At 52.5% G+C, this 27,507-nt stretch overlaps 1 protein-coding gene across 7 annotated transcripts; it reads left to right on the top strand.

Annotated features, from left to right (window-relative positions):
• On the top strand, positions 1 to 27,507 carry Mfn2 (mitofusin 2). 7 transcript variants are annotated; one of them, XM_013363708.4, is made up of 21 exons: positions 1 to 221; positions 955 to 1,097; positions 1,498 to 1,582; positions 4,585 to 4,608; positions 6,098 to 6,276; positions 9,159 to 9,294; positions 13,398 to 13,560; positions 14,104 to 14,228; positions 15,059 to 15,167; positions 15,269 to 15,376; positions 16,681 to 16,834; positions 17,038 to 17,105; positions 17,217 to 17,338; positions 18,865 to 18,991; positions 19,359 to 19,463; positions 19,727 to 19,829; positions 20,291 to 20,511; positions 21,049 to 21,204; positions 23,133 to 23,329; positions 24,110 to 24,244; positions 25,555 to 27,507. In XM_013363708.4, exons 5-21 carry the CDS (start codon positions 6,102 to 6,104, stop codon positions 25,622 to 25,624), a joined length of 2,274 nt encoding a protein of 757 aa, XP_013219162.1. In that variant the 5' UTR covers positions 1 to 221; positions 955 to 1,097; positions 1,498 to 1,582; positions 4,585 to 4,608; positions 6,098 to 6,101; the 3' UTR covers positions 25,625 to 27,507. The 7 variants fall into 7 exon arrangements, with proteins under 7 accessions (XP_013219162.1, XP_013219171.1, XP_005317527.1 ...); XM_013363717.4 differs by having other exon boundaries at positions 1,515 to 1,582; XM_005317470.5 differs by lacking the exon at positions 4,585 to 4,608.

Raw genomic sequence — 27,507 nt, forward strand, 5'->3', positions numbered from 1 at the left:
ACAGAGCGCCGATACGCCTCTCGATGCGCACTGCTGTGGGTTCCCTGAACCTTAGGAGTAATAGAATCCAACTGGCTGATCTCGAAGTCCACCAGTTCATCCTGGCCGAGCGGCAAACCCGCGGCGGCTGGTGACGCGCGCACTCCCTCCGCCTTTCCCTGGGTGGCGCCTGCTGGTGACGTTGTGGGTGTGATGGCCGCCGCGAGGCCGGGAAGGTGAAGGTGAGAGGGCGAGCGCGCTGGGGTGGTGGGAGCGGCCAGCCCCGGTCCGGAGAGTCCAGAACAGCTGGCCTGGGCCGGTGGGACGCTGGGGCCCCCAGGGGTCAGGATCTGGCCGGACGGGCGTCCCCACGCTGCGGCCTCGCCTCCGGCCCGCACGGCCCTGCGAGGAGCCGGTGGGGCGCGGGACCCCGGGCAGGGGCGTGGGGTCCCCTGGCGCTCCCGTCGCCCCGCCTCCCCGGACCCCTGCCCTTTCGGTTTCATCTGGCCCTCTTTTGCTCAGCGCCTGACAGGTGCCCCGGGTCAGTGCGGGCAGCCTGCCCTGCCCTGCCCTCCCGCAGCCGCCTCGTACAGCAGCTGGGACCCACTGACTTCCAGTCAGTTCCTCTGCTCTTCCCCACCACCCTGCCCCGCGACTCTCGTTGGCAGTTTGTCCTCAAGCCCAGTCCTCGCCCTGGTTGTGCTCCCTCCCCTCCCCCTCTGGACGTGCCTTACGGGCCGCAGGGCACCTCCCTGGTGCACATGGTTGAACACATGTGTGATCAACCTGCACCTGTGTTGTGTTTTCCCCGGGCCATTTGCTCACATGACAGCCCTGCTCCCCAGTACCTCAATGAGTAAGCTTCCCTCAGGGACGAGTCTGTTTGGCTTTCAAACCTGATTAGACATGTTTTGCACATCAGTTGTTTTCCTCTTTTGGTCACCTGTTGACATCTCCCTTTTCCTTTCCAATAAGTTGGGACAGGTGGAGTCAACACAATCAAAATAGCCAACCTCGACCTGAGACAGCACAGAGGAGAACCCAAATTTTTTTCGTTTTTTTGACTCCAGCCATGTCCATGATGCCCACCCTGTGAAAAGTCTCTTACCATCCAAAAAGTAAGTGGTGCCTGTCACTTCTGGTGCCCCGGATCAGAGTTCAGTGGGAAGGGGCATGCTGTGCCTGCCCTGGCCCTGCAGTGGCAAATTTCTGGGATGGGGTCCTGCTTGTACAGATCTATATGGTGCTTGCTAACTGTGTGGAACAAAAATATTATATCTCCTTTTTACTTCGTGGAGGATTTCGCTGGGCCTGTTTAAAGGTTGGCAGTTCAGGAAGTGGCTGGGATCTCCTGGGCTCCCTGAAGGTAGTCTCTCTCTCCCTTGTTTGTTCTTCTCTACTGTGCTGACTCTTCTCCTCCCAATCTCTGCCCAGCAGAAGTTGGCTCCTTATCACAGCTCTTCTAAGAGTCTGCTCTGCTCCCTTTACCCTGTATACTCTTTTGTTTCAATTTCTCAGCTTCTCCTCTGTTCCAGTTGTGCCAGCAGACGATCCGTGGATCCATTTTATTTTCCCTGCTAGGAGTTGCTGTACATAAAACTGGGTAAGGAGGTGGTGTGGATTCAGGGACTATGCTTGGGATCCAAACACACCTTGCAGTGAATTTTGCTACTGCCTTGCTTCCACCCCAGATATCTAATACTCCTCAACTAATAGCCTAGGGCCTAGGTAGAGGCAAAGCTTTTGATCACCTTGAAGTGCTAATAGCAGTTTCCATTCAGAGTTGGGTTTGTTTTCAGTCTTAGGTTAATATCTGTTGTGCCTCTAGCATTTCTGGGGGGTGGAATTAGACTACCAGGATAAATGAACCTTTCCCTAAAGTGTGATCCTCAGAGAATTTTGAAGGCTGTTAACAAAGAAGAGTTTCTTGACTGAAAAAAAATGTGTGCAATGCTGATCAAATATACTTAAATTGCATTTAAACTGGTCTTCCTTGCCAAGGCCTTTACTGTGTTCATGTGTGCCGGTGTAGAGGGGTGGTGGCGTGTGGTGTGGTACAAACTGATTCTAGCATGGAACCCTTTTTACATGGAACATTAGGTATAAGTAGAGTTCTGTGGACCATACTTTAGGAAGTACTGCTGTAAACTCTCTGAAACCATAAACTCAAGATCACTTTGAGGCTGTCATAAAAACCTGGAGTGTGTAATTGACACTGGAATTGGGCCCTCTGGCTCAGCTATGCTTAGGTGGCAGGTCCCACATGCCTGCAGCAAGCCCTGTGGTGAAATAGGACTATCAGGGCTTTCCAGAGGAGGAACAGGAACCCAGCTGCTCTCTCTGCTCTGGGAGGATAGAGTCAGCAGACAATCTCCTGAGGCAGTAGGGTTTCTATCTTGGCTTTTGGGCATATTTTGCAACTTTTTTTAAAATATTTATTTTTTAGTTTTTGGTGGACACAACATCTTTATTTGTATGTGGTGCTGAGGATCGAACCCAGCTCCGCGCTCATGCCAGGCGAGTGCCCTACCGTTTGAGCCACATCCCCAGCCCCCATATTTTGCAACTTTAGTTATGTTCAGTTTGCTTTTTGGAAGGATTCAATTTCAGAATCTGAAAGGTTTGTTCAACTCTTTTGACTCATGGAACTCCAAATAGATAGCTAAAAACTGCTTTTTAGGAAAAAAGTGCATTTGTGTATCTAGAAATGGCAAGTTTAAGGTGGTGTCCCTGGGAGGGTGTTCACTCACTCATCCTTTATCTGACAGTGGTGCAGGAGGAAGGTAGCAATGGAAAGAGGTCGATCGCTGCTCTGTGAAAGACGGGCTCTCTAGGAGCTCAGGGGATACAAGGTGATTAAAAACTAAAAGTCAGATAAGGGTGTGTGTCCTCTATGGAGGACATAATACCCGAGTTGGTGCTAGAAGGACAGCAGGAGTATGTCAGGATGGAGAGAAAAAGAGTCCAGACAGAGAGGAGGACTAAGTGCGGAATCTTGGCTCGGGAATTAGGAGGGCTAGAGAAATCAGACGGCATGAAGGAGTCAGCAGTTTTTAGGAAGGTTTGGGGCATGCCGCTGCAGGTGGGCAAGGGCAGCAGCCTCTAGGCCAGCTGAACTCCAGCAGACCTTTAACCTTGAACCACTAAGCTTTGACTGGTGTGCGTTCCCTTCAATCTTTCACTTACTGAGCACTAATGCTTTTGGTTCATGCCCTTTGGGCTTGCAGATCATGATCAGGACTTAAAAGCACCTGCTTCTAAAAGCCCAGCTGTGATCAGGGAACTGGCTTCCTGCAAGCCAGTCACTTCTGGGACCTTGAAGAACTGACCTCTCCAGCTGATCTGTTTGCTTGATAGCCATGGTAGGGAGGGGGGTTTCTTCCCTGACACCTGGGTGTTCGTGGGGAGAGCCTTATATCTTGCTGGTAGAGTTTATTACTTTTGCTTTAAACAAAAAGAACTCCCTTTGAGCTCTCACTGTGTGCCACCAATTGCTCATGTCATCGTCTTTAGTTTTCTCAGGGTTGATGTGGTGTCTTACTTGTACACACAAAGAGTCCAAGGTTCTGAAATGAAGTGAGTTGCTTTTATGGCCCAGAGAGGGAACCAGCAGGGTTTGCACCCAGCTGTTACCTGATTTCAGAGTCGTCTGCATCGCTATGTCATGCCCCATCCCAGACCCTGTTCTCTTCTCTGTGGCTGGCTTTGCTCCTCTCCTGCCTGCCCACGCCCCCTGCTTACAGTGTGCTCTCCTTTTCTGTTTGAAGGAGCTGGAGAGTCACCTTGTTTTTAGTTCTCTTTCTCAGGACTCCACTGTCTTTTATTTTGGGGGGAGGTACCAGGGATTGAACTCAGGGGCACTCAAGCACTGAGCCACATCCCCAGCCCTATTTTGTACTTTATTTAGAGACAGGGTCTCAATGAGTTGCTTAGGGCCTCACTAAGTTGCTGAGATGGCTTTGAACTCATGAGCCTCCTGCCTCAGTCTCCCAAGCCACTGGGATTACAGGTGGGCACTACCTCACTGGACTCCACTGTCTTTTTTAATAATGAAAAAAAACCAGGCCAGGTACAGTGGCACACACCTATAATCCCAGCAGTTTTAGGGGCTGAGGCAAGAGGATCACAAATTCAAAGCCAGCCTCAGCAACTTAGTGAGGCCATCAGCAACTTAGCAAGACCCTGTCTGAAAATGAAAAATATAAAAGGGCTAGAGATGTTCTCGGTGGTTGAACACCCCTGGGCTCAATCCCTGGTCCCCCCCGCCCCCTGCCCCCCCAAAAAAAGAAGAAGAAAGCTGTGTGGTTCTGTAGTGTCATGGAGGAGGAAGGGAAACAGTAGTTTCCTCCCAAGGAATCTGTGACGCTGCAAAGAAATTGTACATTTGAGCAACACACGTGGGTACTGTCTCCTGTGTGTCTGTGTGTCCTGCCTACCCTTTGGGATGGTTAGTACTTTTGCGGGGAGGGACGTGATACTTGGAATTGAACTGAACCACATCCCCAGTCCTTTTATTTTTTATTTTGAGATAGGGACTCACTAAGTTGCTTCCGGCCTCACTAAGTTGCTGAGGCTGGCCTTAAACTTGCAATCCTTCCGTTTCAGCCTCCGGAGCTGCTGGGATTACAGGTGTGTGCCTTGCTGGGATCATCAGTTCTTGGGAGCCAGCTTTAGCATTCATCTTTGGGTGCTTTTTTCTGGATGTTTCTTCTGCTTCTCTGCTCGGCACCCTTTGGCACTACTTGGGAGTTTCTTGTGTGTGCTCATCCCTGAGCACCTGTCTCATATTCCATCTAGAAACTCAAATCCGGCTGGGCTGCCAGGAGGATGGCTGGGAATAGAGTGCTACAGTCGGGCACACACAGTTCACATGCTGCCTCTTCCAGGGAGAGACCTTTACCTTTGACCTCAGGATGGGAGGGCTCTGTGGGGCAGTGGCTCTGTGTGAGGACCCTCAGGAGGACCTGGCAGGCTCCACTTTTGGGGGCAGGGTTCCCAGCCATGCCTGGGAGCTACCTTCTCTGGAATATTCACCCCTTGACCTTAGCCAAGACCTCTAGGTCTTTGGAGTCAGGTCTCACAGCCCCTAACATGTTATTGCTGTGAAGGGAGAAAAAAAAGTATACAAAGATGCATGTGATTGAGGGAAGCAGGAGAGCGCCACCCAGAAACAAGCTGTTAACGCACCTTGTGTTAACAGCGCCTATCACAAAAGAGTAGTTATATAGTTTTTTCTTTGGTTTTGAAATGTTCTATAGCATACATGTGTTAGACTAGGAGACCAATAGATGTTTTCTAAAATAAGTTTTAGAAGTAGGTATTTCTTACTTGAGGATCACTCTTCTTTGTTTCCATCCCTCCAGCAAACAGACAAATCCTGTTAGGAATTAGGGCCACGGGACTCCTGGACAGCAGAGTGGCAGGGGGTGGTGTGGGAGTGCACATCACTGATTTTCAGCAGCACTTTGCTGACGCTTTTTTTTTTGGGTGTTACAGTATAAGAGATGAGTCAGATTTCTGTTGCACTTTTCTTCCTTAGACTTGGAGGAGGGCTTCTGATGTCACTCAGGGTTCCACCCCATCACTCTCTGAGGTGCTTGTCAGCTGCTCAGCAGGCGAGGAATGGCCATTGGTGGGCCTGAACTCAGGGCTGTGGCTCCAGGTGTCTGAGTGCCCATGCAGCGGGTCAGGAGACTGGCCTGTGTCTTGGGGGCCCCCTTTCCTACTCTGATGTGCTGGTTCTCGTCTTGCCATCTCTTGAGTGTATGCTGGTTGCCCCAAATTCCATTTTGGGAAGAGTACCAGGTATTGAACTCAGGGGCCCTTGACCACTGAGCCACATCCCTAGCCCTATTTTGTATTTTATTCAGAGACAGGGTCTCAGTGAGTTGCTTAGAGCCTCACTCTTTGCTGAAGCTGGCTTTGAACTCATGATCCTCCTGCCCCAGCCTCCCGAGCCACTGGGGTTACAGGCTTGTGCCACCACACCCTGCTGGTTGCCTGTATTCTTGATAGAACTCAGAACTGGTCCTGGCTGTCCTCTTACCCTATGACGTGCCCACAGCTGACTGTCCCAGGTGGCTGTTCCTGGGCTCACTCACAAGGTCTTGTCTTGCAGCGCAATGTCCCTGCTTTTCTCTCGATGCAACTCTATCGTCGCAGTCAAGAAGGATAAGAGACACATGGCTGAGGTGAATGCTTCCCCGCTCAAGCACTTTGTCACTGCCAAGAAGAAGATCAATGGCATCTTTGAACAGCTGGGGGCCTATATCCAGGAGAGTGCCACCTTCCTTGAAGGTAAAACTGTCACCTGCTCATCAGGCTCCCTTTGGTCCATTGAGATGGTTAGCAGGATTTGGGAGTGAGGAAGTGCAGCCTTGCCTTTGAGGAACTCATGCCAGGGGGGTCGTCACCCTCCGCCATGCTCTGCTCTTGGAATCCTGTGGAATAGGGCTCCAGGAAGACGTGTGAACTGTCATTTAAAATTGATTTAAGAATTCTGCATGTTTTGTTTCACTTATCTAAAATGCAAGTTGGTTGAGGCTTGAGAATTGTCCTTGCCTGGGAGTCACTGAGCAGCTTGTGTGTTCTCCCTGGCCAGTACTGGCTGCTCTAGTGCCAAGCACTGCCAGGTGTGGTTATCCCAGACAGTGTGCCCTCTCGTATTTTTAGTCTGGTGACAGGGCTATGAATAGGGAGCTCCTATTACCTCTGCCTTTTCTACTAGTTACTAATTTGAGCCCTGCCTCTAGTTCCTGCTCTACCGGCAGAGAAGGACTGGTTCCTGGAGCCCCATTTGGTCTGATGCCCACTCTGGCCACTAATGTCTCAGGCTTTGTGTCTAGAAGGGCACCATGGCTGCAGGTCCAGGGATCGTCTGAAAACCCAGTAGCTGAGTCTTAACTGCCCTTGGTTTTCTCATTTGAGAATGACAGACTCAGGTGAGACCAGGCATTTTTGGAACCCAAGGAATCTAGTGGAGATCCACAGGGCTCACCCCTGGCTCCGGTGGGCCGCCTTCTCCCCATCTTGCCTTTCTTCAGCTGAGTCACTTGGCTTCTCTTGTTTTCCACGCCAAGCTCCTATGTGAGGCTTCCACGAAAAAAACGGGACTGTGTCCATTTTCATCAGCTTGTCTGTGCCCTGCCCTTTGTATGAGACTGATGCAAGAGAAGGTGTTCCCTAAATATTCAAACTCTAGCGGGGCTGGGCTGGGGCTCGGTGGTGGAGCGCTCGCCTGGCATGCATGAGGCACTGAGTTCAATCCTCAGCACCACATAAAAACTAAATAAAGGCATTGTGTCCAACTACAGCTAAAAAACAAAACTCTAGGACTGGGGATGTAGCGTGGAGTAGAGCACTTGCCAAGCAGCCATATGGCCCTGTGGCCCTGGGTTTGATCCTTATCACCACAAAAAAGAATAATAATAACAACTTAAAAACCTGAATTTTAAAAGTTTTTTTTTCCTTTGGTACTGAGGATTGAATCCAGGGACACTTAACTGCTAAGGCTGGCTTTGAATTTATGATCGTCCTGCCTCAGTCCCTGGGATCACAGGCGTGCGCCACCACGCCTGGCTTAAAAGTGTGTGATTGGAGGGTGGAGTGAGTCCTGCTCACTACCTTTCCATTTGGCAGCAGCTCTGCTGTGCCTGGCCTGCGCTGTCAAAGCTGCTGCTCTTCTGGAGCCTAGAGCACTCAGTCGATTCTGGGGGCACATATGTGCTTCAGGGCGGTGTTTATGTGACAGGTGCTTTGATTTCCCTTTTTGTGAAAGTAGACGGCCTGGAGTGATCCCAGTGCCATTACTCTGGGTGGGGAGGGCACCCAGGGCACTGACAAGGACCTGGCGGACTCCAGGCTGTTGCTTTTGTGTAGCCATGTGCTCGAGGGACATTGTGAAGGCCATTTCACGTGCCCATATAAAGGAGGAACTTGAGGGGTGGTGACTGGTGAATAGGGTGGGGCTTGTTGACTTGGTCACTTTCTTTGGTGGCATTAACTGTAAGGCAAACTCATTGTGCAGGCTCTGACATGTCATTTGTCATGCTCTGGATGTTTTGAGAGTGGTCAGGGCAGGGGCCTGTCAGCTTGGTGGTTTGTGGGAGTGTGCCAAGGGGCCAAACACCATGTCCTCTCCAGCCATGAAGTGCTTCCTTGTGCAGGTGCTGGATGGGATGGGCCAGGATCTTGCTCAGTTGTTTGATTCTGGGATGATCTGCTAGCCTCGTGCCTGCCGAGGCCACTAGGAAAAGCAGTCCCGTGATCTAGGTACCTACTCGCTCAGCCAGCGTGTGAGCACCTGCAGGACACAGACTCAGACAGGTCAGCCTCCCGTAGTAGATGGACAGACAGGTCAGCCCCCAGCTGCACTGTAGAGAAGTTAAGTGCTGAGAGGAGAGAATCCAGGGTGCTGCGGGTATGGAAAAGGGGACCCACTCAGGCTGGAGTGTGTGCCCAAGGGAAGCTTCCTGGGGGCTGGGCCATCTAAGCTGCACCCAAGGCCCAGTAGGAACAAGCCAGGGTTTTCCAAGTTTATCAGTTCAACACAGTGGGGGAGGGGGTTGGGCAGTGCCCGCAGAGCCCAGAGGGGTTAAGAGGCTGGTGTTTGGGAGATGATGAGGTGGAGTGAGAGGCAGTGGGGTAGCAAGAGACCAGGCTGGAGGGGCCAGCAGGACCACTCAGGCAGGACCTTGCACAGTGACGGAGTGGGTAAGAGCCCAGACACCAGGGTCAGGTTTAGATCCCCACTCTGCCATTTACTGACTCTGCCACGTAAGTAAGGAGGACCGAATGAGGCCACATGCGCACAGTGCCTGAGACAGGTGCCTCAGCCTGGCGCCAGGGGAGAGATTTGGGGCCCAGGAGCAGCAGCATTCAGGTGCCCCAGTGCCCTCTCGGCTCTTTGATTCACTTGATCCTCACGGTAGTCTCATGAAGCAGGTTTGGCTATTGGCCTGTGTGCCTATGGGCACAGAGCTAGGAGGCAGGCAGGACTGGCATGGGCACCTGGGCGGTCTCGCTCCCACTCGTATTCTTAGCTGCCACCCGGCAGAGCCACAGTAGGGTGCCATCAAGGTGGGCTGGAAGTCCTGGTGAGCACAGCTGCTCGCTGGCCCTTCCCGCCTGTGCCGTGGAGCTCCTGCCCATGCCGTGGCCCATTTTCATTCCCACTCCAGACACCTACAGGAATGCAGAACTGGACCCCGTTACGACGGAAGAGCAGGTTCTGGATGTCAAAGGCTATCTATCCAAAGTGAGGGGCATCAGCGAGGTGCTGGCCCGGCGGCATATGAAAGTGGCTTTTTTTGGCAGGTGAGTCTTTGAAGCCTTCACAGCTTCCTGGATGGGAGAGGAGGTGAGGGGGAGTGAGGGAGGGAGGAAGGCCCCCCGAGCAAGGTCACAGCCAGAGTGTGCCCAGGCAGGGAGTGGAGGGCAGTCCTGAGTTCATTACTCTCTCTCTCTCTCCCTCTCCCCCCAGTGCTGGGGATGGAACCTAGGCCTCCTGTGTGCTGGGTGAGCACTCTGTCCCTGGGCCACATCCCTACCCGCATCACTCTTCTGATTTTTATTTTTTTATTTTTGGTTCTAGGGATTGAACCCAGGGGCGTTTACCCATTGAGCCACATCCCCAACTCTTTTATCTTTTATTTAGAGACAGGGCCTAGCCAAATTGCTGATGCTGGTCTTGAGCTCACCACCCTCCTGCCTCAGCCTCCCAAGCCACTGGGATTATAGGCATGCATCACTGCTCCTGGCTATATTTTTTATTTTGAGACAGTTTTGCTAAGTTGCTGAGGCTTGCCTCTAACTTGTGATCCCCTTGCTCCGGCCTCCTGAGTTGCTGAGATTACAGGTGTGTGCCACCATGCCTAGCTTTCCTTATTTTATTTGTAAAATATTTATAACGTAAAGTGCACCTTTTTGTGCGGGGTGGTACAGGAGAGTGAATCCAGGGCCTCTTGCACACTAGGCATGAGCTCTCTTACTGAGCTATGTCCCTAACCCCTAAATTAACCATTTCTAAGTGTATATTCAGGAGTGAGTGTGTTCATATTATTGTACAACCAGTATTCAGAATGTTTTCATCTTACAGAACTGAAATTGTCCCCACTAAATAGTAAGTCCTCATTCTCCCTCTCTCCCAGCAGCCCCCATTCTACTTTCTATCTTTAAGAATTGAACTATTTGGGGCTGGGGATGTGGCTCAAGCGGTAGCGCGCTCGCCTGGCATGCGTGCAGCCCAAGTTTGATCCTCAGTATCACATACAAACAAAGATGTTGTGTCCGCCGAAAACTAAAAAAAAAAAAATATTAAAATTCTCTCTCTCTCTCTCTCTCTCTCTCTTTAAAAAAAAAATTGAACTATTCTGTCTATGCCCTGCCCTTTGTATGAGATTGATGCAAGAGAAGGTGTACCCTAAATATTGAAACTCTAGGGGGCTAGGCTGGGGGCTCAGTGGTAGAGCACTCACCTGGCATGCAAGAGGCACTGAGTTCAATGATGGTGCACACCGGTAGTCACTGGCCTCAGCAACTTAGCAAGGCCCTAAGCAACCTAGGGAGACCCTGTCTCAAAATAAAATATATCAGCCAGGCAAGATGGTGCACACCTGTAATCCTAGTGACTTGGGAGGCTGAGGCAGGAGGACCACAAGTTCAAGGCCAGCCTCAGGAACTGAGTGAGACTCAAATAAAAATAAATAAAAATAAAAAAGGCCTGGGATGTAACTCAGTATTAGGCACCCAGGGGTTAAATCCCCCATACCAAAAAAATAAGAATTTGACTATTCTAGGTACCTCATGTGAGTGGAATAGCACAGTACTTGTCTTTTGGTGATTCCTTCCTCTCACTTAGCATAGTGTCCTCAGAGTTTTCCACGTTGTAGTTGTGTCAGAATTTCCTTCCTGTCCGAGGTTGCTGCTCTCCCTCCCTGTGTGCAGACCGAGCTTTGTTTATGCGCTCATCTGTCCGTGCACTCCTGGGCTGCTTCCACCTTTTGGCCATGATGAGTGACGCCGCCTTGAACATGGGTGTTATCTAGTCCCTGCTCTCAGTTCTTTTAGGTATACATAGAAAGGGAATTGCTGGGCCATATGACAATTGTATTTTTTTTTTTTTTTTAGAGACAGAGAGAGAGAGAGAGAGAGAGAGAGAGAATTTTTTAATATTTATTTTTTAGTTTTCGGCGGACACAACATCTTTGTATGTGGTGTTGAGGATCAAACCCGGGCCACACGCATGCCAGGCGAGCGCGCTACCGCTTGAGCCACATCCCCAGCCCGGCAATTGTATTTTTTAAAAAATTTTTCTTTAGTTATAGATGGACACATACCTATGTGGTGCTGAGGATTAAAGCCAGTGCCTCACACGTGCTAGGCAAGCGCTCTGCCACTGAGCTACCACCCCAGCCCTAGTAATTGTATTTTTCCTGTTCTGGAGAACCACTGTACTGCGGGAGCGACTGTGCCATGGCACCTTTACACCTGCAGAGCAGAGCACAAGGACCAAGTTTCTCTAATTTTTGCCAACACTCCCCCGCCCACAGCTGAGGATAGAATCCAGGGTGCTCTACCACTGAGCTACATCATTAGCTCTTTTTATTTTTTATTTTGAAACATGATTTCACTTGATTGGCCTTGAACTTTGTGATCCTCCTCCTTAGGCTCCAGTTAACTGGGATGCTCATGAGCTCACACACACAGACCCCCACCTCAGCCCACCCACTCCTGCCCTGTTCTGGTTTTCGGTCACCACATGTGAAGAAATATCACATTGTGGGTTTTGCTGTGTTTGAGATGGGGCCTGCTGTATTGCTTAGGCTAGTCTTGAACTCGGGGGCCTTAGTAATCCTCCTACCTTGGTGCTGGGACTGCAGGCCTGCCAGTGTGCCTGCCTCCTATTGTGAGTTTGGAGTTTTTTGGGGTTTTGGTGCTGAGGATTGAACCCAGGGCTCATGCATGCTGCGCAAATGCTCTCCCCAGCCCCTCCCTAGCCCCTCCATTGTGGATGTGATAAGCTTTTCTCTAATGAGGGGTGGTGTTGAGCGTCTTTATGCACTTACTGGCCATTTGTGTATCTTCTTTGGAGAAATTCCACTCAAGCTCTTCACTTGTTATTGAGCTGAAGGACCTTTGAGGAACACTTTGTATTGGTAAAATATTTTTTTCCATTCCACGCCTACTCTGTTGATTGTATCCTTTGGTGCAAATAAACTACTATTTCAATGTAGTTTGTCTATTTATATTTTTTGACTGTATTTTTGATGTTATATCTAAGCAATAATTGTCAAATTCAGTGCCATGAAGCTTTTCTTCTATTACAAGAGTTTTATTTTCAGCTTCTTATTACACTGTGGAATCTAGGAGACACTTAAAAAAAAAATCAAAATCCAATACTGTGGAAAGGCCCCAAGACGTAGTGGATACCAGGCACACGGTGGTAGCTGAGGGAATAGCCTTGGTGTAGCCCCCAGCTCCCCTGGCCTCCCAGTCCTTCATCCTCACCTCCCTTTGACCAGGAGCAGTGCTGGTCTTGCTCATGCAGGAAGGCCCATGTGGCTCCGAGGTGTGTGATGTGGCTGGGAAGCCTCTGCTCTGCTCTGAATGAGCGTGAGTGTGTGTAGCATTTGGGGAGCTGTGACACCCAAAGTGGACAAGACACTGAGGAGAGCCACCTTAAGCAGAATTTGGAAGTGGGTGGGAAAGGTGGAAAGATGAAGGAGTCTCCCCTGCAGCCAGACACTCACAGCTGGGACGGAGAGGTGGGGCCTCGTGGGGGGAGGAGCATGGTGGGAAAACAGCAGCCAAACCGGCCCACGTGGAAAACAAGACTGTGGGGTCTCTGGCGATGGGGGTCTTTGGCCAAGCTCATTTAGACCAAGGAAGATGGCCCTGAGACAGGAGTCTCAGTGGGAGTGCCTTGTGTTCAGAGAGGCCGTCTCCATCAGGGCTGCTGAGCTACTTTTTTTTTTTTTGAGAATTTTAATATTTATTTTTTAGTTTTCGATGGACACAACATCTTTGTTTGTATGTGGTGCTGAGGATCGAACCCCTGGCCGCCGGAATGTCAGGCGATCAAGCTACCGCTTGAGCCACATTCCCAGCCCCAGGGCTGCTGAGCTATTTCCTGAGCAGAGCTGGGTTATTATCCAAGGGCAGTTTGCCTGGGGGGGCAGCACGTGGCACAAGCCCTTTGCACATCTGAAGTGATGAACTGGGGCACGGCACAGGCTCCTGCCAAGGAGCCTTGCCTATTTCAACAAACCCTAGATGATCCTCTCTGCCTCTCTTGGTGCTACCTGGGCGTCGGCGGCATTGCAGAGAACAAGTCCCCAGACCTCCTGCTCAATAACTGCATGTGAAAGCCAAACCTGTGGCTTCTCTGGGCTTCACTGACAGCCTTTATTGCCTCCTAGGACGAGTAATGGGAAGAGCACCGTGATCAATGCCATGCTCTGGGACAAGGTTCTGCCCTCTGGGATCGGCCACACCACCAATTGCTTCCTTCGGGTGGAGGGCACAGATGGCCACGAGGCCTTCCTGCTCACGGAGGGCTCAGAGGAGAAGAGGAGCGTCAAGGTGGGTGCGATGCTGAGGCAAGGCTGGCCCAACCAGCCCATCCATGTGACAGGCTGGCGCCACCTCCCAGAAGAGAGCCACACCTCCCAGGGGTGAAGATGGGAAACCTTGTTTCAGAGGAGAGAGCAGGCACTGGAGAGGGCGGGAAGGCGGAGCTCACTGCACTGGGCAGGAGGGGAGTGAGGCCGCTCCTCCCGGGGTACCCCAGTGAGAGCTTCCTGGGTGGCTGTGGGATTCCCACACCCGCCTGGGGTTGTCGCACTTTGATTCTTCTGAGTGGCAGCTGCATTCTCACTCGGGGCCAGGTGCTCGCTATGATTCATAAAGGATTAATCCATGCGCAGCGCATGCAGCCAGGCAGCTGTCGGGAAAGAGGCTTAGAGAGAGGAGAGGAGGCGGTTCTCACAGGTGGCTCCCAGCTTTCAACTTTATGTGTTAAATGAGGAAAAGGAGCAGCCCATGGGTGGCCCTCCCAGGCTCCGGCACCAGAAGTGGGCCTGGGCTCTTCCTTGGCCTTATCTTTCTTTCCTCCTCCACCGCCAGACTGTGAACCAGCTGGCTCACGCCCTCCATCAGGATGAGCAGCTGAACGCTGGCAGCCTGGTGAGTGTGATGTGGCCCAACTCCAAGTGCCCACTTCTGAAGGATGACCTAGTGCTCATGGACAGGTAAGAGGGGAGGAGCCTGGAGGTCCTGGTTTCCCTTTCTGCATGACCCAGGCTCTGCTCAAGCACTGCTGCCTTTCAGAGGCTCAGCTAGTCCTGCCTCTTGGCTCTCCTCCAGAGCTGGACTGTCATACCCACTGGTATCAGTGCCCTGCACATGTCCTGTTCAACAGATGGGTGAAGAGCTCAGAAGTGGGGAAAGCCCTCAATCCGGCCCAGTACTGGGGTGGGTGTGGGCGAGTGTGTGTGGTGGAGTTGGGGTGCTTCATTCTTCTTGGTGCCTTTGCCCCAGCTATGGACAGGTTCCAAAACTGTACCAGGAAATACAGCATTGCTGCACTTACCTGGACTCTCATAGATATAAAAATTCACTTTAATATCTATCCCTAGAGTAAAATCATAAGTCATTACTTTTTTTGGTACTCAGGGGCACTCGACCACTGAGCCACATCCCAGCCCTAGTTTGTATTTATTGAGAGAGAAGGTTTCCCTGAGTTGCTTTCTGCCTCACTGAGGCTGACTTTGAACTTGTGATCCTCCTGTCTCAGCCTCCTGAGCCACTGGGATTACAGGTGTGTGCCACTGTGCCCGCCATAGCCATTACACTTTTATAAGTGTGATAGATGTGTGTGCTAAAAAGACGTTTCCAGGCAATCTGGAACGACATGAAGTGGGAAGTGAAAGTTCCCCCAAGAAGGCCAGACCTTCTTCCTCCCCTCCCTGGCTTTCTCTTCTCTGGAGGCTGCCTCACAAGTCCCAGATTTGTTCACAGCAGGAAGAACAGGGCTTGTGCTCTGTGGCCGACCATGTTGGTTTACCCCTGTCACCTTTAGCCCTGGGATTGACGTCACCACAGAGCTGGACAGCTGGATTGACAAATTTTGTCTGGATGCTGACGTGTTTGTGTTGGTGGCCAACTCAGAGTCCACCCTGATGCAGACGGTAACCCTCCTTTGCCTTCTCCATGGTCCTGGCTGGGCAGGTGGCTGGTGGGGCCTTGGCTTGGCACAGCTCCTCCCCCTGAGGCTCACCCCCTTGTCTAGGAGAAGCAGTTCTTCCACAAGGTCAGCGAACGTCTCTCCCGCCCCAACATCTTCATCCTGAACAACCGCTGGGATGCGTCTGCCTCGGAGCCGGAGTACATGGAGGAGGTTGGTACCTCTTGGCTGCTCAGGGAGTAGAACTCTGTGGGAGCTTTGTCGACCCTGGCCACCTCATGCACCAGATATAATGGCTTCCCTGAATTAATTTCTCACCAGCGATTGCCCGGTGTTCCCTTGGTATCTTCTGATGGCATTGAAAGCTCCCTTTCCCTCTCCTGTTCACTTTCTTAGATGACCCTTGTTGAGTGGCTCTCCCCCAGGTCTGAAGACATCCCCCAACTCTGCGTCCTTGGGGCCGTGTTTGCTCATTTTGGTTCATTAAAACACATGGGCTGGGTTAGCTCAGTGGTAGAGATCTCACCTCGTGTGTGGAAGGCACTGGGTTCAGTCCTTCGCACCACATAAAAATAAAGGTATTGTGTCCATCTACAACTAAAATAAAATCTTTAAAACACACACACACACACACACACACACACACACAGAGTAAATGTGGAACAGGCACAGCCTTAGGAAGATATCCGACATCCAGGAGAGAAGCTTTAATAAAGGAGAGAGTGATGGGTTCTGCTGACAGCTCACAACTCTTAACTTTATGTGTGAAATGAAAGAAAGGGCAATAGATTGGTGATTTTGGATTTCCTTTGTGGAGCCTGCATTCAGCAGATGGGAGTCCAGATTTTGGCTGATGCAGGGCAGTAATCCAACCTCCCCCTGTGGGACAGGTATAATAAGTATTGCAGGGAGGATACCTGTTAGGAGTGCCTTACACGTGTCTACGAGAGGCTCTTATTTATTTTGTGGTGCTGGGGATGGAAACGGGCCCTGTGCACCGTAGGCAAGTGTCCTACCGCTGAGCCACTTCCCCAGCCCTACTTATCCCTGGAGCCCTAGGACATCAGCGCTGGGAGGGCTTGTCTAGTGGTCCACTCACTGTATGAACGAGGCCCTGGGAAGTCTCAGCTGGTCAGGGCGGAGAACCGGGTTTAGGTTCTTGACCTCCTAGTTCCTTTCTTCTGGGGCACCAAAGTGTGACACTAGATAGAGTCTGACAAGAGGCAATTTGGGGCCTTTCTAAGTGTTTCTGCTTGTACACATGAAGTGTCCTTGTGAGGCCATACCCCAAGACACTCCCACGATGACTTTTGGTTCTGGGAAGTGTGGTGGCTGGAGAGCAGAGATGGGGTGATTTTCACTGTTTGTGTTTGTACCTTTTGAGAGTTTGTACCTTTTGAGAGTCATGTGAACATATTACCTATTTAAAAAAAAGGCAGTGGGGACTGTGGGCACCATCTGGAGGGGCTCACTTGCAGCCCACCATGGTCACATATGCCCCTCTGCTTGGGGTCCAGGTGCGGCGGCAGCACATGGAGCGCTGCACCAGCTTCCTGGTGGATGAGCTGGGCGTGGTGGATCGAGCCCAGGCTGGGGACCGCATCTTCTTTGTGTCTGCCAAGGAGGTGCTCAACGCCCGGATCCAGAAGGCCCAGGGCATGCCAGAAGGAGGTAAGGCAGCTGTGTTCAAGGTGGCGGGTCTTGCAGCAAGTCAGCAGGTGGCAGTCACTCTGGGGTTGGGTTGGTGAGAAGAGCCTGTGGGAGAAGACCTTGCTGTCCAGCCAGTGTCCTGTGTGGTCATAGTTGTGGCCCCTGGGTTCCCCCTTTCTCCTGCTGTCAAGCGTTTCCTCGCTAATGCAGTGCAATTCTCCTAGGGGGCGCTCTTGCAGAAGGCTTTCAAGTGAGGATGTTTGAGTTTCAGAATTTTGAGAGAAGATTTGAGGTAAGTCCTCTGATCCTGGTTTCTGGTGATTCTCCCGAGCTCTCCCAGGATGTTCCCTGGTGCTGTAGACCCTAGGTGGCCCCCGCCTCCCTCGGGCTTCTTTCGTTCCAGGAGTGCATCTCCCAGTCGGCAGTGAAGACGAAATTTGAGCAGCACACAGTCCGGGCTAAGCAGATTGCGGAGGCGGTTCGCTTCATCATGGACTCCCTGCACATCGCGGCTCAGGAGCAGCGGTGAGAGCCCAGGAGCGCAGGCAGGCAGAGAGGGCGCTGAGGAAGGAGCGGTGGCACTCCGTCCCACCCGGGTCCCTGATGGCAGGCTGGCTCTGGGTTCCTGCCAGATCCCTTCAAGCCTGGTGAGGCGGGCCTCTGAGTGTCTGATTGCGCCTCCTGGCTTGTGCAGGGTCGTCCCCTGTGGTGGAGGTCTCGGCTGTTGTCCTGCCTGGTACTGTCACCAGTCTCAGTGCCTGAACTTTTTTTTTTTCTTTTTGGAACCAGGGATTGAACCTAGGGGGCTCAACCACTGAGCCACACCCCAGCCCTTTTCATTTTTTATTTTAAGTCAGGGTCTCACTAGGTTGTGTATAGCCTCATAAGTTGCATCCAGCCTGAACTCATTTTTAAAAAACTTTTAAATTACTTAAAAAAAAAAAAAAGCACAGAGAATAATATAAAACACCTTGCTTCTGCCACAGAGTTAACATTGTTGATTTATGTTAAAACGGAAAAGGGTGTTAAGTACCTTTGATCTTTGACCCTTTCCACTCCTCAGGGGCTCCACAGTTATGCATCTGTAATGCCCTCACTTGTTTACAAACTACTTTTTAGCTGGGCACGGTGGCTCATGCCTATGAGCCCAGCAACTCACAAGAGGAGGACCGCAATGTCCAGGTCAGCCTCAGCAACTCAGCCAGGCCCTGTCTCAAAAACTAAACAGGCTGGGTGTAGCTCAGTGGTAGAGGCCCTGGGGCCCACCAGATAGGGCTCTGCGGCAGTCTCACAGGACAGATGGGTGGCTGCCCACGTGCTGGTGTGCCTGTGCCTCTGCTGCGCCTTGCTCCTTCCAGGCAGCGTTGTGTTCCCTTGTCCTTGTTGGAGCTTGTGCGAGTTCCTGAGTGCTGATCGCCACAGGGAGTTCCACTGTGGATATACCTCATTTTCCTGGGTTGATTTTTTTAGGCTTCACTTTCCTAATGTCCTTGCAATTTCTGCCGCAGGGCCGCGTGCCTGTACGTGCTTGCTCGCTTTCCTAAGTCTTTCTAGGACCAATTCCTAGAGGTGCAGCTGCTCTGCCATAGGGTGGGTGTGTTTTCGTTTTTACTCAGCTTGGCTTTGTTGCTCTCCCGAGTGAGCGGCCATTTCCCCAGTGTCCCCCCAACACTGCCTGTGGCAACTCCCACTTCCGCAGCTCTCCCCACAGCTCCAGGCCTGACCGCTTTTCCTAGGCATCTGGTGGAGTGTAGTACCTCTTTTTAATTTCATTTCCCTGCTTACCAGTGAGGTCAGCACTTTTTCCACATTACTCGGCAGCACCTTTTCTAAACGCCCTTTAGTCTTCCCCTTTGTCAACATCTCTCTAACAAATGGAAGATCGGGGAGCACACGGTTGACTCCCTCTTGCCTGGGAGGGAAGTTCTTGCCTCTGTGTGTGCGTGAAACCTGCCCGGGCAGGATGGCGGGTGGCCCATGCTGCCTCCCAGGGGCCCTCATACTCCCGCCTTGTGGCACGTGGCCTTCTGACTGGTGCTCTTTGCTTGTAGTGTTTACTGCCTGGAAATGCGCGAGGAGCGGCAAGACCGGCTGAGGTTCATCGACAAGCAGCTGGAGCTCCTGGCCCAGGACTATAAACTTCGAATTAAGCAGATTACCGAGGAGGTTGAAAGGCAGGTGAGACTTGAGGAGGAGGCACTTGGGGGAGATTTCAGTGGCATCCAGGGTGTAAGTCTTTCTAGGACTGATTCCTAAAGGTGCAGCCACTCTGACTTAAGGTGCCTTGTCAATTCACCTTGTCATCTCAGGGGCTTCTCAGCTTTCCAGGAGGAAGTTAAGGGTATGGAGCTTCCCTGGGGTTCCGTTATCCACTGTGTGACTCCTCCTCTAGGGGTCTTCCATGCCTGATGGGCGATTGATTGACCAGCTTCTCAGATTGTAGATGAGCCAAGATGCTGCTGGGAGGGGAAACCATCTGCGAGACTCTGAGGCTAAGGGACCACAATGCTCCCTGGTGCTCAGCAGCGCGCTTCCTCTGCTGTAGGTGTCGACTGCGATGGCTGAGGAGATCAGGCGCCTCTCTGTGTTGGTGGACGAGTACCAGATGGATTTCCACCCCTCTCCAGTGGTCCTCAAGGTCTATAAGAATGTGAGTCATGAAGCAGCGGTGCTCTGGCCGGGGCCCCCTGGATTCTCTTTGGTGGGGGGTGAGTGCCACGTAGACGGCAGTTCAGCTCCAGCTGGTCTGCAGCAAAATGGAAGGAAGCAGGGTCACAGGAGCTGGGCTGCCTCACCTCCTTGGCTTTCATGGTGAGCCTGGGTGACAAGACTCAGGGTCTCCTTGTTCTTTGGCCTCCCGGAAGGAACTCAGACAGGGATGCCTCTTCTCTTAACCTCCCTCTCCTGCTGCAGGAGCTGCACCGCCACATAGAAGAAGGGCTGGGCCGCAACATGTCCGACCGCTGCTCCACGGCCATCACCAACTCCCTGCAGACCATGCAGCAGGACATGATAGGTTAGTGCCCCAGAGGAGCTTGGGGCTGGGGTTCTGGGGCTGCCTAGGAATCAGGCCAACGTGGAGAAATAGCGGCCTTTCCTTCTCTGCCACCTTTGATGACGATTCACTTGGTACCTGTACACTCCTAGTGTGCGCTGTGGGTTAGCTCACTCTGCTCCTAGACCTGGGAACTGCCCTGAGTTACCAGATAGGATTGCCATAGGCAACAATTTGGCCTGCTCCCATACCCACATGAGGCTTGGGGTTAACAGGTTTGGAGCCTTCAGTTACACAGGGAGAGATGGCCCATCTGTCACGGTGAGGTATTCCCCCAGGCTGACTCATCCTGGGTGTGGACGAGTCCTGGGAGGGACTGCTGAGCAGCCTTCACTGGTGTGGCCTTGGTCCCTGGGGCTTGGCACTGGGTGGCACAGTCCCAGGTGATGTGCTTTCTCCCTGTGTGTTTGTGTCCCTGACAGATGGCTTGAAGCCCCTCCTTCCTGTGTCTGTGCGGAGTCAGATAGACATGTTGGTCCCTCGCCAGTGCTTCTCCCTCAGCTACGACTTGAACTGTGACAAGCTGTGTGCTGACTTTCAGGAGGACATTGAGTTCCACTTTTCTCTTGGGTGGACCATGCTGGTGAACAGGTTCCTGGGCCCCAAGAACAGCCGGCGGGCCTTGGTGGGCTACAGTGACCAGGCAAGCAAATTCCCTACCCCAGGCGTCCCCCAGGCTGTCAGCTATGGCAGTATGTACCACCCCTGGGACACTGCAGTTAACGCTACTGCCACAGACCAACCTGGCCTTGTCCCAATTTCAAATGCTAAGGTGATTTTTTAAAAATTCACATTAAAACAAGTAGGTAACTGCCAAGAGGAGGTGACTTTTCACATAGTCATCTATACTGCCATCGTAAAACGTAGACTTTAATCCCTACCCAGAGCCCGTGCATCCTGGCTTTCCATTCATGCCCCACACTTTGGAAACGGCTGCTGCGGGCCGGCATGGCTGCTGCTCCCATCCCACGGCCTCTGGTGCTGAACTCGCCAGGGCCATCAGGAGGCGTAAAGCCTCCTCTGTGAGATGCAGAGCTCATTTCCCCTCTTTTTGCCTCTTGGAAGTTGAAGAACTGTTCTCTGTGTCCCTGTCCCAGCTCCTCTAGCCTTGAGGGTCACTGAGGCTTTTGAATGTGAGGTTTGTCACATTTTTCTCACTCTTTGCCATCTCTTTCCTCAGGTTCAGCGTCCTGTCCCTCTGACGCCTGCCAACCCCAGCATGCCCCCCCTGCCACAGGGCTCGCTCACCCAAGAGGAGCTCATGGTCTCCATGGTCACGGGTTTGGCCTCGCTGACGTCCAGGACTTCCATGGGCATTCTCGTGGTTGGAGGAGTGGTCAGTGATGAGTCTTCTTGGAGTGGGATGAGGGGCCTGAGGGCGGGGCCTGAGGAGCTTTGTGCTGGAGGTGGCCTCTGTACTGGTCCTCGCTTCGCAGTGAGCTGAGTGCTTTCTATGGGAGCTGGGGCCTGAGCCCTTCAACATATGTTACTGGCCTCTTTAAGCCTCACTCAGTAATCAGGTGTTTAGCTGGCACCACTCCCACTTCCCAGATGAGGCAAATCCGCAGTGGCTTAGTACAGCTGGGATTTGAGCCATGCCCCATCTGACTGCAAGGCCTGGGTCACACAGTGGGTAGGGGAGTGACCCGAGGCATTGAAAACCTGGAGAACTAGGCTTAAAAAAAGGGTTCCTCATTAGCAGGTGGGAACTTGGAAGGGCTTGAGATGGAAAGAAGCCATGCTGGACCGGGAGCCGATTCTCTCCTCCTCCTGGTTTTGTGGCCCCTTCCTTTCCACTCCAAAGTAGCTGGGCTTCTCCACGCCCTGAATGAAGACACACTGCTGCTGGAATCATTTGCACCTGAGATTATCTTGATGCTCTGGCAGGTTCCTTCCTGGACATTTGACAGTGGTGGCAGAGGGTGCCTGTCATCAACACTGCCAGAAATTGCTTTCCCCAAATGTAGGACAGGCGGGACACAGCAGAGCCCCTTCCCTGGGACTGCAGGTGGCAGGTGCTCTGGTTCCTTTCTCAAGATGGTGATGAGTGTGGTAGGTGGGTCACAAGCTGAAACGTTGATACCTGGCAGTCTTGTCCACCCAAATGACCTGCTAAGTGGACACAGACCATAGGCCTCTTTGGTGAAGGAGTAAACTGTATAAGGGGACTGGCCTGGGTCCGCCCAGCAGGGACGGCAGGCCACAGGAGCCTCACTGTCCACCTGCCCCCGGCTCCTTGGTGCAGCCTCATGGCCTTCAGCCACGCCGTTGCACATCAGACCCAGGGAAGCCATCTGCCCAGGTGCTGCACACAGCCCTGCTTGTCAGTGTCACCACAGTGAGCTGTTACGCAAGCCAGCTGCAGTGGGGCAGCAGCTTGGGAGCTGAGGCAGAGGGATTGCAAGTTCAAAGCCAGCCTCAGCAACTCAGCAAGACCCTGTCTCTACATAAAATATACAAAAGGGATGGGGGATGTGGCTCAGTGGTTAAGCACCCTGGGTTCAATCCCTGCTACCAAAAAAGGAAAAAAAAAAAAAAAAGCACATCAGCATTTATCCTTAAGGCTTTTGCTCAATAGTGGTAGAGTGCTTGCCTAGCTTGTAGGGGGCCACGGGTTCAATCCCTAGCATTGGGGGGAAAATAATCTGCCTGCTTAGATCTGGGCTCTGGTCCACCCTATGTGAGTCTTGTCGTGGTCAACACTGTTTCCCTCCCAACTGGAGAGAGTCCTTGCTCTCTTGGCCTCAGTGGGGTCAAAGGAGCCATTAAAAGAAGGCTTCCAGGGGCTGGGATTGTGGCTCCATGGCGGAGTGCTTGCCTAGCACGTGTGAGGCACTGGGTTCAATTCTCAGCACCACATATAATATAAATAAATGAATAAAATAAAGGTTCATCAACATCTAAAAAAATATTAAAAAAAAAAAAAAGCTTCCATCGGGCACAGTGGCACATGCCTGTAATCCCAGCAGCTCATGAGGCTGAGGCAGGAGGATGGTGAGTTCAAAGCCAGCCTCAGCAATTTAGCGAGGTGCTAAGCAACTCGGTGAGACCCTGTCTCTAAGTAGAAATAGGGCTGGGGATGTGACTGAGTGCCCCTGAGGTCAATCCCTGATAAAAAAAGAAAAAAAAGGGGTGGGGGAGCTTCCTAGTGTGACACTAGGCTCCTTGACTGGGGCTCTTTGAGCAGTCCTGGGAGTCTGGGCCCAAAAGGACAGGGGCTGGGGTCAAAGGGGCTCTGCCCTGGGTGACCATGTGCCCCTGCAGGTGTGGAAGGCAGTGGGCTGGAGACTGATTGCCCTCTCCTTCGGGCTGTATGGCCTCCTCTACGTCTATGAGCGCCTGACATGGACCACCAAGGCCAAGGAGCGCGCCTTCAAGCGCCAGTTTGTTGAGTACGCCAGTGAGAAGCTGCAGCTCATCATCAGCTACACGGGCTCCAACTGCAGCCACCAAGTCCAGCAGTAAGCCGTCCCAGGGGCCTGGGGAGGACTCCGCTCCGGGTGGGTCAGCCCAGTCTTCCTTCTGGTGGGTTGAGTGTCATGGACTCTGGGTCTTTAGCCAGGCAGTGCCAGCTCAGGCCAGGGTAGGGACAGAGGTCTCAGGACATAGGTCTCTGGTCTCCCAAGGAAGGAAGAAGAGGGAAGAGGGAAGACACGTCTCTTGTCAAGGAGTTTTTTAAGGTTGTCCTGGGGAGGTGACTGTGGGTGTAGCTTTGAAATCCTAGATGGCAGCCTATTCTTCGCGGTACCTTGGGGTTGGGGTCTGATGCCTGCCCTGGGCTGGTAGGGGGTGGGCGTGCCTGCGTCCTCCTCTCTTGCTGTGTGGCAAACCTTTTGCTGGTCATTTTGCACCTAACTTTTAGTTTACTTTTCTAATCTTTGAAGTAGATAAAATTATCGGCGTCTCCTTTTTCAAAATAAGGAAACACATTTGAAGAATAGTCCCTTGTTCTAGGCCACTTGGCTGATTAGCGGCAGAGCCAGGCTCTGAATCCCAGCGCTCTAGCCCAAACCGTGACCTCTGCTGTATGCTGCCACTTCTCATGGCCATGGCGATAACAAGGGGCTTGGTGTTAGGGTCGGTCACATTTCAACAGAGGCTAGGAAAGACTCCACCGAACTGGGATGGCGCTTCCGGCAGGGTGGGGGCAGGCCCAGTGGCAGCCCACCTGGAGTGGCCTGGCCACCAGTGGCGTCCTGCCTGACAGCTGCACGCCCAGTGACCCCACCTTTCTCTCTCAGGGAGCTGTCTGGGACCTTTGCTCATTTGTGCCAGCAAGTTGATGTCACCCGGGAGAACCTGGAGCAGGAAATTGCTGCCATGAACAAGAAAATAGAAGTTCTCGATTCACTTCAGAGCAAAGCGAAATTGCTCAGGTAAGGTGGGATCCGGGGGCTCCGCTGCTGTCTCTCAGGGACAGAGACCTCTCTGGAGGGACCTTAGCCACACGTGTTAGATGTCTGCCAGGCGCTGCTGAGTGCCAGGCTCAAGACAGCATCACTGCCTTTGAGGCACCTGCAGTTGGGGCAGGACACGGTGACCTCCTAGGAAGGAAGCTGAAGGGGACCATGTATTGGCCGTTCCTGGGCACCTGTGGGCACTGCGGTACCTCAGCACTTCATGGCTGCTGTTTCATGAAGCCGCCACTGTCCCCTCGGGCATGTATTGGTAGCTCCATTTCTAAGCAAGACACTGCCTGTAGAGGTTAGTCCTGGTCTGGGCTCCCACAGGAAATGGTCGGGTGAGGCGGGGCCCAGGTGTGCATGGTGGTAGCAGCCTCCATGCTGGGTGCTGATTTTCTGTGCACACGCTAGACTGCCCCCCGTGTGTGGTCAGGGTTTCTGAGCCCAGGAAAGGGTCGTGCTACCACGTTCACCCACAGGGGCAGGATTGGAACCCAGATTTCCAGGTGCCTCACTGAAAGGCAGAGCTCCCATTAGCAGTTTTCCGGAAGGAGCATCAGTCAGAAGAACCAGGGGTCCTAGCTTCTGGCCCAGCACTCAGCTTCCTTGTGACTCACTGTTTTCATCTGTGAAGTAGGAGTAGGAGCTCACGGCAGCCACAGCTGAGGACGAACGTGCCCTGCGTCAGTCCTTGGCTGGTGCAACCCATGATAACATCAGCACACAGGGACCCTGTACTTCCTGCCCTCGCCCTTGACATCAGAGGCCTGCGGGGCGGCAGAGCCAAAGGGGTGGCACTTCAAAGGGTTTCAGCTCAGGCCCCCTCACTGGTGGCGGACTTTCCCTTGCCGTGTAGACATGTGCCTCCCTATCCACCATCCCGGGACGTCATCTCCCAGGGACATGCTCCTCTCTGGAGTGTAGGAGGCGGGCACGCTCTGCTGCTTTTCAAAGCCAAGGACAGGGTCGCTGCAAAGGGCCACAGATAGTGCCTCATCTTCTTGCTCATTAGCAGACACGCTGACTCCAGCAGCTCAGGGACTTGCCCCAGGCTGCACAGCAAACATGGGGCCTGAGAGGCAGAAAAGCCTGACTCCACTCCGTCACTGGGGATCTTGGCAAGTCGTCTCCCTCTCTGGACCCCCTTTCCTCCTCTGTACTGGGGGGTTGATAAGGGTATTGGAGGATTAAATGAGGCTGCCAGTCACTTGTCATTGCATGTAGCTAGTGTCACTGTTACCTGTCCACAATTGCCATTGTTAAAAATGACTATGTCTTTGCAGGAATAAAGCTGGTTGGTTGGACAGCGAGCTCAACATGTTCACGCACCAGTACCTGCAGCCCAGCAGATAGTGGGCGGTTGGAGCAGGGTCCTCGTGGGGAAGGCGCTGTCACCACCCTTGGCACGGTGGGCTCCCTAGGCACGTCAGCTCCGGTCCCTGGCCACCCGAGAGAGTGAACGTATCCACTGTCTCATACCGTTTTGAGCCCTTCAGCACTAGTTATGTCCCCTCCCCTGACCTGCTGCTGCAGGAAGGTCCCCTGGCTCTGACCCCTACAGGAGATTTTAATGATGACCAGACTGCATGGCATCTGGAGTCACAGCCGGGCCCTTCTCTGCTTCATCAGGTTCACTTGATGAAAATCATTTGCTTGATAAGTTCTCGGGTGTCAGTCTTGCAGGATGACTGAAGCCTTCGGGGGCATCAGGCAAGCACCCACCTTCCTCCAGCTCGTGCCACCTGCCCTCCTTGCACCCCAGTTATCCTGCAGAGAGAGGCCACATTGAGAGTGACTGGAATTCCTTCCCAGAAGCATTGAAAATGCTCCTGGAAGCCTGAGTGTCCCAGAAGGACTTGGGGCTTATGTCACCTGGTCATTTGGCTTCAGTGCTCTGCCTGCTTGCAAGCCTTTCAGATGTGTTGGTGGCCACGCTTGGCAGCCCTGGGCTATAGACTGAGGCTGAAGGCAGGGCAGCACTACAGAGCCAATGGGGATGGGGGGAGCTCAAAGAGGGAGTGTGGAGGGGTCTGACGCTGGTGACAGTGACGCTGTCAGAGCAGGTGACCATCACCCCAAGGAGGAGGGACTTGCCTCTCTTCTTGGGATGGCATTCCTCACTTTGGATTTGGTCCTTGGCCTGCATAGTTTATTTATTATTGATGGGAGCTGGTTTGGTCCAGGTGGTTACAGGATGGTGGGAGGTGGGGCCTTGGTGGCAACTGAGAAGAAAAGGCCCTGCCCGGGAGGCTGGGGAATGTAGCTGGTGCAGAACAGGGGCCTCCGCTGACCTTGTTCTGAGAAGCTCCTGAGCCTGAGAGCCCTACCCTACTAGCTTGGTTGCATCCCCTGCCTTGCCCCAAGCCACCCACCTATCCTCTGGCCTGTTTCCTGTGCCTGCGACTCTGCAGTTGGCCACAAGATAGCGCGGGAGACCCAGCACCCTTCCTCCACTCTCCCTGACCCTCAGAGCTGACACACTGATTTCACCTTGATTTTGAGAAATGTTCCCTGCCCTTGAGTTTTGAGGTTATTACTGGTTAAAGTGGGGAAGGTTCCTGTCACCAAGGTGTTAATGCAAGAGCAGGTCAGAGACATCCCAACAAACCTGCACGGCGAAGCCCAGGGCAAGGCTTGGCAAGGGAAGCCTTGTCCTGCTGGTCCATCCAGCCATTGCCCATGTAGTTGGTGCAGTGAGGAAAAGGAGTTGGTGGGTGACCACACGGCTGATGTCTTTTCCATGTCCTTGCTTGTCCTTCAGCCCCTCAGTCACTTTGAGGGACAAAATGATGGACTTGGGCCAATGTCGGCATGTGGTAAGGTTGTTCTGAGTGTTTTGCCAGGCCTGGGCCCCCAGGGTCACCTCCCAGGGAGTCAGGAAGAATCAGTGTCACACAAACCTATGAATTTTGTGTTCTTTTTGAAGGGGAAAAAAAAAAAACAACTTTTTTTTCAGTGTAGCCTCTGGGGGATAAATGAAATTTTGAGCTTCTTATACAATAAGTAAAATTAAATTCACACCACTGAGGGGAGACGATTTCTGAAGGAAGTGTGGCAGAGGCACTTTAACTAGATGCTGCTAACCTTGTTCTAGTTCATGTTCGTTTCTGGAGCGCAAGGCGAGCTCGACCCAGCGAGTTCTCTCGAATGTATTTAAGGTGTTGTATTTGCCTGAATTCCTCCTGTATCATTGCTGATAATATTGGAAACTAAAATAAAACCTAGTTGGAACCCTG

This window comes from Ictidomys tridecemlineatus, chromosome 11 (genome assembly GCF_052094955.1).
Source record: "Ictidomys tridecemlineatus isolate mIctTri1 chromosome 11, mIctTri1.hap1, whole genome shotgun sequence".
Taxonomy (NCBI): Eukaryota; Metazoa; Chordata; class Mammalia; order Rodentia; family Sciuridae; genus Ictidomys; species Ictidomys tridecemlineatus.

Bases quoted from the DNA above. Each gene is read 5' to 3' on its own strand.
- Mfn2 (XM_013363708.4), top strand. From the start codon at position 6,102: ATGTCCCTGCTTTTCTCTCGATGCAACTCTATCGTCGCAGTCAAGAAG. The intron at 6,277-9,158 runs GTAAAACTGTCA...TTCCCACTCCAG, and splicing joins GAGTGCCACCTTCCTTGAAG to ACACCTACAGGAATGCAGAA. The intron at 18,992-19,358 runs GTGAGACTTGAG...CCTCTGCTGTAG, and splicing joins CCGAGGAGGTTGAAAGGCAG to GTGTCGACTGCGATGGCTGA.